This window comes from Macaca fascicularis, chromosome 19 (assembly GCF_037993035.2).
Source record: "Macaca fascicularis isolate 582-1 chromosome 19, T2T-MFA8v1.1".
Taxonomy (NCBI): Eukaryota; Metazoa; Chordata; class Mammalia; order Primates; family Cercopithecidae; genus Macaca; species Macaca fascicularis.
Window position 1 is genome coordinate 46,983,522 of NC_088393.1, and position 13,867 is coordinate 46,997,388.

The window sequence follows — 13,867 nt, forward strand, 5'->3', positions numbered from 1 at the left end:
CAGGCTGGTCTTGAACTCCTGGCCCCAAGTGACCTGTTTATATTTTAAGGAAGATTCTCATGACAGCTGTGACAGTAGATTACAGAAGAGAAAGAGCAGACAGTAGGTTACTGTGTTGTTGACAGAAGTTAGGATAATGACTTGTACCAGGTAGTGACAGTGGGCATAATAAGAAAGGTAGATTTCAGGTATGTTTTTTCTTTGTTTGTTTGTTTTTTCGAGATAGAATCTTGCTCTGTTGCCCAGGCTGGAGTGCAGTGGCACAATCTTGGCTCACTGCAACCTCCACCTCCCAGGTTCAGGTTCAAGCAATTATCCAGCTTCATCCTCCCAAGTAGCTGGGATTACAGGCATATGCCACCACGCCTGGCTAATTTTTATATTTTTAGTAGAGACAGGGTTTCAGCATGTTGGCCAGGCTGGTCTGGAACTCCTGACCTCGTGATCCGACCACCTGAGCCTCCCAAAATGCTGGGATTATAGGCGTAAGCCACCGTGGGGCCTTGGGTGTGTTTTGAAACAGTTCAAGATGATCTGTTAAGGAACTGAGTGGAGGACAAAGGAGAGGAAGAAATGAAGAATAATTCCCCTATTTTCTTGCTGCTGAACTCACTGGGTGCTAATTGTGCTATTTAAGGAGGTAGGGAAGACCATCATGGGAAGGGGACAGATTTGAAAGAAAACCAAGACTTCAGTTTTTTACTTGTTGATTGCATTAACACATTAAATTTTCACTCCAGCTCTGTAAGTACTATCATTAACTCTACTTTAAAGATGAGAAGACTGATCTAGAGAGAAATTAAGTAACTTGCTAGGGTTATAAATGATAAAGCCAGAATCTATTATCTCTCTCCATTTTCCACTCCTTCCCTCCATCCAATCATTTATCTTCTCTTTTTATTGAGACAGGGTCTCACTCTGTTGCCCAGGCTGAAGCACAGTGGAATGATCATGGCTCACTGCAGCCTCAACCTCTTAGGCTCCAGTGATCCTCCCACCTCAGCCTCCCGAGTAGCTGGGAATACAGGCACGTGCCACCATGCCCAGCTAATTTTTATATTTTTTGTAGAGATGGGGTCTCACTATGTTGCCCAGGCTGGTCTCAAACCCCTAGGCTCAAGCAAACCTCCTGCCGCAGCCTCCCAAAGTGCTGGGATTACAAGCGTGAGCCACTGCGCCTGGCCATTTATCTTCTCATCCATCCATTCTTCTAATCACCTATTGTTGCCTCATCTTCCTAGTTACCCACACACCATTTTCTCAATTCCTCCATCCATCTCTTCATCTACCCATGTAATCATCCATCCATCCTCCCAGCCCCCGCTAAACATTCATCATGTGCCAGATTCCCCAGGCACCTGACACCTGCTGTGCAGGAGGAAAGTCAGGGATGAGAAGGCATGAGACAGACACAGTGACATGCAGCTTAGCTTAAGAGATTTATTCAACGCTCTCACATTTGGCCTCTGCGACCCAGAAGACTGGTAGAGCAGGGTAGGAGCACATGATGCATCCTTCAGACCCAGCAACCTCCAGGAGGGTCAGGTCTTCTTCAGGAAGTCTTCACTCCCAGTGGACAAGTGATCAGCCATAACTGCAAGAGACAGACACTTAGCACCCCCGCTTGCAGACTAAACACCCACCCTGACTGCCCTCATCCCATGAGGATCCAGGTGCCTTTGCCCCAAGAAGTCTGGTTTCCATACTACATTCCTCACCATGGGGAGAAGTCCTGTGCTCTCCATTTCTCCATCACTGACTTCCCCTCGGAGTCACGCCAATCATTGGTCTGGTCTCCGTCAAAGTTTCCACAGGCCCCACACAGTTTCCCAGCATGGTCTTCGCTGACCATCACAGCCAGCTTCCCATTGGCTCCAAGCCACACCTGGACCCCTGCCTTCTGACGGACTAGCAGGGAGCCGTCAGGTGTACGACTCACGGACACAGATGCTAACTTCTCAGCTGGAAGATCCACTCGGAGACCATTCACCTGGTGGGGGGTGCCCAGCAAACACAGAGGTGAGGCCACAGCCATAGAATAGCTGGGTGTTACCAGGATGGAGACCCCAAGCAAGATAAGTTCATGGAGCTAAATCAAAGAGGTGGGTGCTGAAAGAGATGAAGACCTGGGTGTTTGCACTATTTGGAGTCATGGATACATGAGAAGATAGCTGGAGATCTGGATAGAGGGATAGAAGGATGGAGAGTGGAGGGATGGAGAGATCGACCTGTGGATCTACACAATACCCCAAAGTCAGTGGGGGAAGCACTTTGTACCAGACAGATAAGCAAACAAACAGACAAACAATCAAACCCCAGGGTCATCTTTACAGTTCTAACTTTCTTTTTCTTTCTTCCTTTTTTTTTTTTTTTTTTTTTTTTAAGATAGGGTTTTGCTTTGTCATCCTAGCTGGAGTGCAGTGGTACAGTCACAGCTCACTGCAGCCCTGACCTCCTAGGCTCAATCAATCCTCCCACCTCAGCCTTCCGAGTAGCTGAGACTACAGGACTACAGGTGTGCGCCACCACACCCGGCTAATTTTTGTATTTTTTTGTAAAGATGGGATCTCACTATGTTGTCTAGGTTGGTTTTGAACCCCTGGATTCAGGTGATCTGCCTACCTCAGCCTGGTTCTAGTTTGCAAAATAAAACAAACTTTGAGCACATTCTGTAAGTTATTGGTTCCCTAACCAAAACAACATTATCCTTTATTTTTGCAATGCTGATATCTGAAGATAAGTAATGACTTTAGCAAATATAATAATCATGTGAGAAAATTACTTTTTCTTCATCATAGGCTGCAGATCCAGTAACTTTGTGAATTTTCTTCCTTTAACTGTTGTCTACATTAGTTGGTAAATTAGCCCTTCTAAAGTTAGATTCTCTAGAGAAACTTCCTTGAAAGACTTCTCTCTCTCTTTTTTTTTTTTTAATAAATCCTTTTATTGTTTGTTTATTTTTGGTTTTGTTGTTGTTTTTGAGATAGAATCTTGCTCTGTCGCCCAGGCTAGAGTGCAATAGCGCGATCTCGATTCACTGCAACCTCCGCCTCCCGGGTTCAAGCAGTCCTCCTGCCTCAGCTGGGACTACAGGCATTTGCCGCCATGCTCGGCTAATTTTTGTATTTTTAGTAGTGACTGGGTTTCGCCATGTTGGCCAGGCTGGTCTCTAACTCCTGACTTCAAGTGATCAGCTGCCCACCTTGGCCTCCCAAAGTGCTGGGATTACAGGCATGAGCCACCATGCCCAGCCCTCTAAATGCTTTTGTATCTGAGTTTTCCTCTGCCAGATGATTGGAGAGATAGGTAGATAGATCTGAAAAGACAGATGGGTGGGTGGGTGGATGAATGGATGGATGGATGAATGGATGGATGGATGGATGGATGGATGGATGAATGGATGGGTGGATAGGTGGATTTGTGGGTGGATGGATGGATGGACGGATGGGTGGCTGGATGGAAGAAAGAAGGAAGGGAAGAAGACAAAAAGGAAGGAAATAGGAAAAAGAGAAAGAGGTATAGAATAGATGCTGGAAGGAAGGAGGGGAACAGGGAGGATGGGCATAGTGAAGGATAGATGAAGACTAGTGGATGGAAAGTCTCGGTAGGGTGCGAACTTTGCAAGTATAACGACTGAGTCCACGTCATCTCTGTTACCCAGCACATGGCCTGGCACCAAAGGAGCAGGGTTGAGTTTATTCACAAAACCAACCTTTTCCTGAGTACCCTCTAGGTGCCACGCCCTGATCTGGGTACTGGGAACGAACTGGTGACCAAGATGGACAGGATCCCTGCCTACCTGCGGCTTATAGTCCAGTGATGAACAAAGATGCTGAGCATCTTCTGGGAGTTTCCTTCTAGGAGTCTGGAATTTTGGTAGGTGGATACCAAAACCCCAGGCACTGAGACTCTAATGAACTTCCCCGGTAGACGACATTTCATGTTTCATTACAACTTTGTTGCTGGAGGAATGAAGCACATCCTGTGTGATTCTACCGAGAAAGGACTCTCGGAAGCTTGCACCTGATTTCCCCTGGACTTTGTGTGATGCACCTTTTCCCTGTGTCGATTTCACTTTGTATCTTTTCCCTATGACACGTCGTAGCCCTAAGTACAACTATATGCTGAGTCCTGTGAGTCCTACTGAATCACTGAACCTGGGGGTGGTTATGGGAAACCCTGACACATTATGTGATCCCCCCCAGCCTTGACCAATCACAGAACTTCCTCCCTAAAGTCACAGTGATTGGCTCCAGGGGTGGGCATGTGACCCAAACTGGCCCAGTGAGATATAATCCTGGGATATTTTATTGAACCATTTTCTGTTAAGGTAGTTAAGCGGGTGGGGCATAGGCCTGGGCAGCTGAGGGGGTGGTCTTTACCCCTTCAAGTGGAAAGCATGTTTGAGAATAAAGCTGATTTGGCAAATAGCAAGTCTCAAAGATGGAAGTACAAATTTCTGATAATATTGCCAGGGCACCTAGAGTCAGCCATTCCTGAGGCTCTATCCTTGGATTTTCTAGCTACATGGACTAATAAATTCAATTTTGCTTAAGGCAGTTTGAATTTGGTTTTAAGTCACTTGCAACCCATAGAGTCTCGATTCATACTAGTGTCAAAACTATTAAGTTACTCGAGTATGTTTTTGCTCCTCTAGAACTCAGCCAGAACAGAGGGACCAAGTTTGAAATATTGAGATAAATACAAATCCAGAGACTAAACCGCAGAGACATGGATAAAGAAAACAGATCGTAAGACAGAAAGGAAGCCAGGAATGTGGGGACACTGTAATCGGAGGAGCAAAAGCCCAGGGGAGACATTCCCCACCCCCTACTCACAAACTTACCCACACACCCTTGTTTGGGGTCACCGTCACCATCCCATCCTCGAAGAAGATGTGGATCTGGCCCACAGCCTCAGTTTTGCCATGGCAGGTCTGGACTTCAGCAACCACACGGTACCAGGGGATGGTCTTCTGTAGTCCTGGACAGCGGGAAGAGAGCTCATAGACACCAGGAGAGGTCGTGGCACCACGGGCCCCATCAAAGTTGGTGAGGTTGGCACCCACAGACAGGACACAGAGACCACGGGCGGCCCAGCACTGCCGGGCTTCAGCCTTGACCTCGCATACGCGGCCTGGTGGGCAGCCAGCTGCCTGGCATGTCAGGCCGGAGCTTGAGGAACAGGAACAGCGCTTGCTGCAGTCTGAGGTCAGCAGGGAGGAGTTCACCTGTGCACAGAAAGGGGCCAGGTTATGGTGTGGGATGGATCGCAAAAATGGCCACACTCCTTGAACTCTCTGTATCCATGCAGAGTCACTTTACAGACTCCCATTAAGAAATAGAGTTTATTTCCCCCTCCCTGTGAATCTGGGTTGGCCATAAGACTATATTTAGGTGAATGAAACACAGAAGCAGCAATATCGTGACAGGTTTAAGCCTATACCTCAAGAGACCTTACAGCTTCTCTTTTCTCTCTCTCTCTCTCTCTCTCTCTCTCTCTCATACACAGAATCCTGCCCAGCCACCAGGAGAACAAGCCTGGGCTAGCTCCCTAGAAGATGAGTGACCCCATGGAACATAGATAACTCTTCCAGCTCAGGCCACCCTAGACCAGGCAGCCTTCAGCTGACCTACCAGGTGACTACAGATATTATACATGAGCAACCCCAGAGCATAGCAGAAGAACCGCCCAGCCAAGTCCAGCCTAAACTGCAGTCACAAAATTGCAAACTAAATGAATAATTGTTTTAAGCCACCACGTTTTGGAGTGATCTGTAACCCAGCCAAAGCTAACTGATACAGGTAAGAAATGAAGAAATGTAATTAACAAAATAAATGCCATCTCTACACTAATGATTTCCACATCTCTAGGCCAGACCTCTACCATGAAGGCCAGACTCACAAATCCAAGAAGACTTCTGGCATAGGCAGAGGGGTCAGAGCAGGAATGGGGAAGCATAGGGAGCTGAGGGGTTCAGAGGAGGTACCTAACCCAGCCTAGGGGATCAAGGATGGCTTCCAGTAGGCAGTGAGAGCCTACTGGAAAGAGCAAAATTTGACTCCATTTGCAAGCAATGCAAGTCAGCACCGCATGTTAATGGATAGCCTCGAGCTGACTTCTCTACATCACAATTTCTTCATCTGTATAATGGAGAAAATAACCATAGTATCTATTGCAGAGGATTGTTATGATTATTAAATGGATTAACATCTATAACATGGCCAGGAGAGGTGGCTCATCCCTGTAATCCCAGCACTTTAGGAGGCCAAGGCAGGAGGATCGCTTGAACACAGGGGTTTGAGACCAGCCTGGGCAACATAGTGAGACCCCATCTCTACAAAAAAATTAGATAGTTAGCCAGGCATAGCAGTGTGAGCCTGTGGTCCCAGCTACTCAGGAAGCTGAAGCAGGAAGATCTCTTGAGCCCAGGAGTTTGAGGCTGTAGTGAGCCATGATCACGCCACTGCATTTCTCCTTGGGAGACAGAGTGCGCTCCTATCTCAATAAATAATAAAAAAAAATAACACCTATAACAAACATGGTGCATAGTAAGAGCTCAAAAAAATCATTAACAAGAAAAAATCAATTCTTCAATTTAATTCATATTATTGAACAATTATTAGCTGGGCTACCTATTTGCACTGTTGTAAACTGCTATTTCTTTTTTTGCTTTTTTTTCTTTTTCACATGGAGTCTCAGTCTGTTGCTCATGCTAGAATGAAGTGGTGCAATCTCAGCTCACTGCAACTTCCGCCTCCCAGGTTCAAGCGATTCTCCTGCCTCAGCTTCCCGAGTAGCTAGGACTACAGGCACCCGCCACAATGCCCAGCTAATTTTTGTATTTTTAGTAGAGATGGGGTTTCACCACATTGGCCAGGCTGGTCTCGAACTCCTGACCTTTTGATCTGCCCCACCCCTTGGCCTCCTAAAGTGCTGGGATTACAGGCGTGAGCCACTGCACCATGCTGTAAACTGCTCTTTCTTTTTACTGAGTGTGATGAACATGCAGGGCAAGGCCCAGTGCTCAGTGGGTATCTTTCCAGTATAATCGTGCCTGATCCTCAGACATGTATGGTACAAAGATGGCGATTAGCCCCATTTTGCAGGGGAAGAAAATGAAGTTCAAGGAGGGGCCAAATGATGCCCCTGCCCCAAAATATCAGGTCCTAATCCCTGTAATGAGTAAGTGTTACCTTATATGGGAAAAGGGTGTTTGCAGATGTGATTGAATTAAGGATCTTAAGATGGAAAATTTCTCCTGGATTATCTGAGTGAGCCTTAAATGCAATCACGTGTATCTTTATAAGAGGGAAGCAGAGGGAGATGTTATGACACACTCAGAAGAGGCAGAGGTTGGTGTGATGTGGCCACAACCAAGGAAAACCTGCAGCAACCAGCAACTGGAAGAGGCAAGGAACAGATTTTCCCCTAGATTTCTTTTGTCTCTCTTTTTTTTTTTTTTTTTTTTGGGACATGGAGTCTTGGTCTGTTGCCCAGGCTGGAGCGCAGTGGTGTGATCTCGGCTCACTGCCACCTCCGCCTCCCGGGTTCAAGTGATTCTCCTGCCTCAGCCTCCCGAGTAGCTGGGATAACAGGCACGCGCCACCACGCCCGGCTAATTTTTGTATTTTTAGTGGAGACAGGGTTTCACCATGTTGGTCAGGCTGGTCTTGAACTTCTGACCTCGTGATCCACCTGCCTCGGCCTCCCAAAGTGTTGGGATTACAGGCGTGAGCCACCGCGCCCGATTCTTTTCCTTTTTACTTTAGAGATAAGGTCTTGCTCTGTCATCCAGCCTGGAGTGCAGCAGTGTGATCATAACTCACTGCAGCCTCCAAATCCTGAGCTCATGCAATTGTCCCACCTCAGCCTCTTGAGTAGCTGGGACTAAAGGTGTGCACCACCATGCCCAGCTAATAAAAAAAAAAAAGGCCGGGCGCGGTGGCTCAAGCCTGTAATCCCAGCACTTTGGGAGGCCGAGACGGGCGGATCACGAGGTCAGGAGATCGAGACCATCCTGGCGAACACGGTGAAACCCCGTCTCTACTAAAAAATACAAAAAACTAGCCGGGCGAGGTGGCGGGCGCCTGTAGTCCCAGCTACTCGGGAGGCTGAGGCAGGAGAATGGCGGGAACCCGGGAGGGGGAGCTTGCAGTGAGCTGAGATCTGGCCACTGCACTCCAGCCTGGGCGACAGAGCGAGACTCCATCTCAAAAAAAAAAAAAAATTGTAGAGATGGGGTCTCATTATGTTGCCCAAGCTGGTTTTGAATTCCTGGGCTCAAGTGATCCTCCCGCCTTGGCCTCCCAAAGGGCTGGGACTGCAAGCATGAGCCACTGGGCATGGCCTCCCCTAGATTTCTCTGCAGGGAGTGCCACCTTGCCAACACCTTGATGTCAGTCCAGTGATCCTGATTTCTGACTTTTGGCCTTTGGAACTGTGGGAGAATGAATTTCTCCTGTTTAAGCTGCCACGTCTGCGGTAATTGGTTACAGAAGCTACACGAAACTAATACGGGGAGGTTGCCTGCATCAAGTCACACAGCTGGGAGATGGCGGTGGCTCCTCTATCCCCAGCCTTGAAGAGGTCAGCATGGAAGCTCCGGGTCTCTCTCAAGCTCTTCTACCCTCTCTGCCCACCCCAACCCCTACTCACCGGCAAGTATCGGCCATTATGGGTGCAGCCACAATCTTGGACAGGGATGCAGACACCCTGGGAAAGCAGGAAGCGGTCGTCACACTCGCAGCCCTCAAAACAGCGGGTGGTGCAGCCCGTGAGGCCAGAGAGAGCCGCACAGGAGCCCTGGCAGGTGTGTGTGCAGATGGAGTAGTGGCTGTGGGCGGGGCACTGGAGCGCTGCAGAAAGAGGAGGCAGGGCTGCGTCACACCTCCAAAGGGTCCCGGATAACCAATGGACACCCAGCCCTGTTTTAGGTAGCACTGAAGACACAAGTATTGAGAAAAGCCTCAACCCCAGTTCTACAGAGCTCACGTTCAGTGGGACAGACAGGAACAGCCAAAAGTGAACATGCTGCCTCAGGGAGTATAGACAGAGGGGTCAGGGCAGGGATAAGGGAGTACAGGCAGAGAGGTCAGGGCAGGGATAAGGGGGTACAGGCAGAGAGGTCAGGATGGGGATGGGGGGCACAGGCAGAGGGATCAGGGCAGGCATTGGGGGGCACAGACAGAGGGGTCAACGCCAGGGTAGGGGGCTACAGGCAGAAGAGTCAGGGCCGGGATGGGGAGGGCACAGACAGAGAGTTGAGGGCCAGGGTAGGGGGCACAGCCAGAGGGGTCAGGACCAGGGTTGGGGGCATAGGCACAGGGGTTGGGACCAGGGTGGGGGGGCACAGGCAAAGGGGTCAGGGCCGGGTCGGGGCGGGGGCACAGGCAGAGGGGTCAGGGCCAGGGTCGGGGGGGCACAGGCAAAGGGGTCAGGGCCGGGGCACAGGCAGAGGGGTCAGGACCAGGGTTGGGGGCATAGGCACAGGGGTTGGGACCAGGGTGGGGGGGCACAGGCAAAGGGGTCAGGGCTGGGTCGGGGCGGGGTCGGGGGGGCACAGGCAAAGGGGTCAGGGCTGGGATAGGGGGGCACAGGCAGAGGGGTCAGGGTTGGGACAAAGGCTGTACGGACCCAAGGGAAATATCTGTGGTAAGTCCCTGGTCTCTGGCTAAGCAATTGGTGGATGGTATGGCTGTTCTGCAATGCCCACCGGGATTGGGGAAGGAGCATCAGGCTGGGGGTGATATGCTGATTTTATTTGGGAACGCATCAGGTGAGAGGAACCCTGAGGACACCCAGGGGAAGGTGTCCTGGACAGACTTGGCAGCTTAAACAGGAGAAATTCATTCTCCCACAGTTTTAAAGGCCAGAAGTCAGAAATTAGGATCACTAGACTGACGGTCAGGAGACGCTTCAGGGCTTGAGACAGACAGACCAGGTCCACAGTCAACACTGAGAACAAATCTAAGGCCGCGGGTGTGGACGACAGCCCTGGGTATAGGTCCTGCCCAGGGGAGACCTGGCTCTGACCTGGGGCCGGAGGGGCCATTGCTTTGTCCTGAGAGTCTCAGGTGATGTCCCTCCCCTGGGGATTTGAATGAGAGGTACAGTCCTAGTTTAGGGGGGTATCTACTAGGCTGCAACCTTGTCTTGGGGGGATCTGAGGGGATATGATCTTGTCAGGGGGTAGAAGGAGGGTCTGTGTGAGCCATAGATCTCCCAACCCATCCAACTATCCCTTTCAGGTCCCTGCAGAAAGAGTCCAGAATAGAGCACTAGGGAAGAAGTGAACTTGAGGTTTGAGGAGAGGGGGCCCGGACAGGAGGCTGAGAAGGAACAGTCAGAGGGGTAGCAGGGAAGCCAGTGGACGACGCTGTGAGAGAAGGAGGTATGTGGGCGTGGGGTGGGAGGGGGTGGGGTGGGAGGGGGTGGGGAGAAACCACTTCGACATGCGAATAGAAGGAATGGGCCAGGAGGGGCCCTACATCTGGTCTAGAGTTCTCTGAGGGACCCACGGACACTCACGGCAGAAGCTGTCTGTCCTCCAGGGCTTCACGGCCACGCCGGCTGCCTGACAGGCCGCCGTATAGGCTGCCAGGCTGCGGCACAGGAAGGCTGTGTCGCCCTTTTGCGCGCACAGGTCGTATACGCATTGGCGGAAGTACTCAGAGGGACTCAGCACAGCCTGGCAGGTCGCGAAGGGTCCCTGGGGGTTCCGGAGCTGCCCGCAGGCCTTGTTGCTCTCATAGGGTGCAGTCTCCTCTGCCGAGCACACGGGGCAGCCTTGGGGCCCGCAGCCCTCGCCACAGCCCTTGGAGGAGCCGGGCGCCCGCCATGCAGCCCCGAAGGTCTCCACACTGGACGCTGCCAAGCCATTGGGCAGGACAAAGTCATCACTCCAGTTGCCATTGAAGTTCCCACAGAGGCCACAGAGCCTTCCACGGAAGGAGCTGGGGACGGACATGAGGACTTGGGCATCACCATCAAAGAGAAGCCGCAGCCCCTTGGTCGTCTGCAGAACCATGTTTCGGCCTTCGGCGGTCACCCGCACATGGCCCACAGCCACAGGCAGGGCCACAGCCTCGCCGTCCACGGTGACCTGAATGGAAGGGTCAGGTAGGTCAGGAACTCACAGAACCACAGGCAAGGCCGGGCGCGGTGGCTCACGCCTGTAATCCCAGCACTTTGGGAGGCCGAGGCGGGCGGATCACAAGGTCAGGAGATCGAGACCATCCTGGCTAACACTGTGAAACCCCGTCTCTACTAAAAATGCAAAAAATTAGCCGGGCGAGGCGGCGGGTGCCTGTAGTCCCAGCTACTCGGGAGGCTGAGGCAGGAGAATGGCATGAACCCGGGAGGCGGAGCTTGCAGTGAGCCGAGATCTGGCCACTGCACTCCAGCCTGGGCGACTAAGCGAGACTCTGTCCCAAAAAAAAAAAAAAAAAAAAAAGAACCACAGGCAAGGCTGTCCTGTCCCACTCCCAAGGCAAAGCTGCATCTCCCTCAGTCCCATTAACGTCAGGTCATGTTTCCCTTAAACTTCTTGGGCCCCAGGCCTTGCGTGGTGACTCACACCTGTAATCCCAACACTTTGGGAGGCCAAGACAGGTGGATCACTTGAGCCCAGGAGTTCGAGACCAGCCTGGCCATCACAGCAAGACCTGATCTCTACCAAACAAATTAGCTAGGCATGGGGGGCTGTGGGGGGATCGCTTGAGCCCAGCAGGTTGAGCCTGCAGTGAGCTGTGATCATGCCAATACGCTCCAGCCTGGGTGACAGAACAAGACCCTGTCACAAAACCAAACAAAAATCTCCCTGGGTGGGACCATTCACCACACCTTCCAGGGTAGGCTCAGAGTTCCCAGGTTGGAGGAATGTCCCTCCCATACCTACAGGGTGGGGTCATGTGTCCTTCAGAACCCCCTAGATGGGGCTGTGTTGCCTTCAGACCCCCAGGGCAGGCTCCCATGGGCTCACCTGCTGCCCCTGAGCTAGGCTGACAACCTGGCCAGACACAGTAACCAGGAGGCGCTGGGGGTCTCCAGCTGCGTTCTTTTCAAGCACGATGGAAAAGTCCTCATCCCCAGGCTTCGGCTGACAGACTTGGGCCAAGACATAGGAGCAGGAGCCATGCAGGTCGAAGACACGGCCGTCAAGGGTGACATAGTGGATGCCCCCATTGGCCAGGCAGCGGCCACAGCCTGTGGCATGACAGGCCCGGACACCATCCTCTAACCGGCACTCCTCATGGGGCCCACAGGCCGCGCCCTCCTGGCAGGTGACATGGCCACCTGGCCCACACTCACAGCGCCGCTCACACTCAGGGCCCGGGTAGAAGGCCTCACCCAGCGGGTAGTAGCGGCCATCATAGAGGCAGCCACACTGGCCCACAGGTACACAGGTGTCACCACTGAGCACGAAGCCAGCATCGCAGACACAGCCTTCACGGCAGGCCGACTCACAGCCCTCGGGTGCTGAGAGGCTCGGGCAGCTCACGGGGCAGGAGTCACCGCAGAGCTCGTAGTGGCTGTGGGCAGGGCACTGGAAGGCTGTGGGGACAAGGTGGGCATGAGTCAGGTAGGTGTTTTGAGTTGGGGTCTGGGGAGGCCCTGAGTGGGAAAACTGCTCATGTCAACTTGGGTGTCTCCGGGTATGCACATGTGATCCAGGACATCTCACTGGGGGTCTCAGCATGGGACCTGGAATGGGAGGGGACACGCCCAGGTCTCTCTGACCAGGTTATGTGTTAGCCTGACCAAGTATTTCTAAAGATCAAATGACTCTGCTTGCCTGATTTTTATTTATGTTATTTATTATTATTATTATTATTATTATTTTGAGACAGGGTCTCACTCTATCTCACTCAGGCTGGAGTGCAGAGGCACGCTTACGGCAGCCTCCACCTCCTGGGCTCAAGCAATCATCCTGTCTCAGCCTCCCAGATACAGTCCCGAGTATCTGGGACTACAGGCGTGAGCCACCACATCTGGCTAATTCATTGGTAGTTTTTTGTAGAGATGGGTCTCACTATGTCAGCCAGGATTACCTGGGTGAAATGGATCACTATTATCTATTCGGGATATGCAAGATCAGAACTGACTATGGGTATCTCAGGGTGTGAATGTGACTGGGGTATGGGGCCACATGTATCTCAGGGTATGACTCTGCCTGAGGGCACCCAGCTGTGGGTGTCTGACCTGGAGCATCTCCCAGAGTCCGTGTGACATGGTCTGTCTCAGGCTGTGCCTGGGTGAAGTTGGCAGGATACCTGTGACCAAGAGACCTGCCTGAAGGGAACCGCCTAGGACTATCCAACTATGCATCTGTGTGGATCTGCCCAGGGCAATGTAAGGGTCCTGATTCTATCTGAGTGTATCTAACCAGTTAGTCTCAGTGTAAAATCTGAGCAGATACCACTGAAGGCATGCGACTAATTCTATATGACTAGGTGTATTTCAGTGTGTGCAACAGACCAGGGCCCTGTGACCAGTTGTAACTCACTAGGTCTTCCTAACCAAGGGTACCCTGCTATGTGACAGAGGCAGGGTCAGCCATCCCAATCTACATGCCTTGGATGTCAGAGAGCATGGATCACCAATCCCCAAGAGTGTCCTGGACCCTAGGTTTCTGACTAGGTGTTTCTTTTCTTTTTTTCTTTCTTTCTTTTTTCTTTTCTTTCTTTTTTTTTTGATCTGATGTCTCACTCTGTTGCACAGGTTAGAGTGCAGTGGCGGGATCTTGGCTCACTGCAACCTCTGCCTCCTGGGTTCAAGTGATTCTCCTGTCTCAGCCTCCCGATTAGCTGGGATTACAGGTGCCCGCCACCACACCTGGATGAATTTTGTACTTTTAGTAGGGACG

At 51.4% G+C, this 13,867-nt stretch overlaps 1 protein-coding gene across 1 annotated transcript in view; it reads right to left on the reverse strand.

Moving 5' to 3' along the window:
- Positions 1-1,420: 1,420 nt before the first annotated feature.
- The window catches only part of FCGBP (Fc gamma binding protein), a 95,379-nt gene continuing 82,932 nt past the window's right edge, over positions 1,421-13,867 (reverse strand). The window contains exons 32-37 of the mRNA XM_045381247.2: positions 11,984-12,555; positions 10,531-11,104; positions 8,659-8,858; positions 4,847-5,230; positions 1,719-1,990; positions 1,421-1,594 (exon numbers count right to left, since the gene is read on the reverse strand). Of these exons, the coding sequence (XP_045237182.2) occupies positions 1,585-1,594; positions 1,719-1,990; positions 4,847-5,230; positions 8,659-8,858; positions 10,531-11,104; positions 11,984-12,555 (2,012 nt within the window). The 3' untranslated portion in view covers positions 1,421-1,584. The remainder of the gene's footprint in view (positions 1,595-1,718; positions 1,991-4,846; positions 5,231-8,658; positions 8,859-10,530; positions 11,105-11,983; positions 12,556-13,867) is intronic.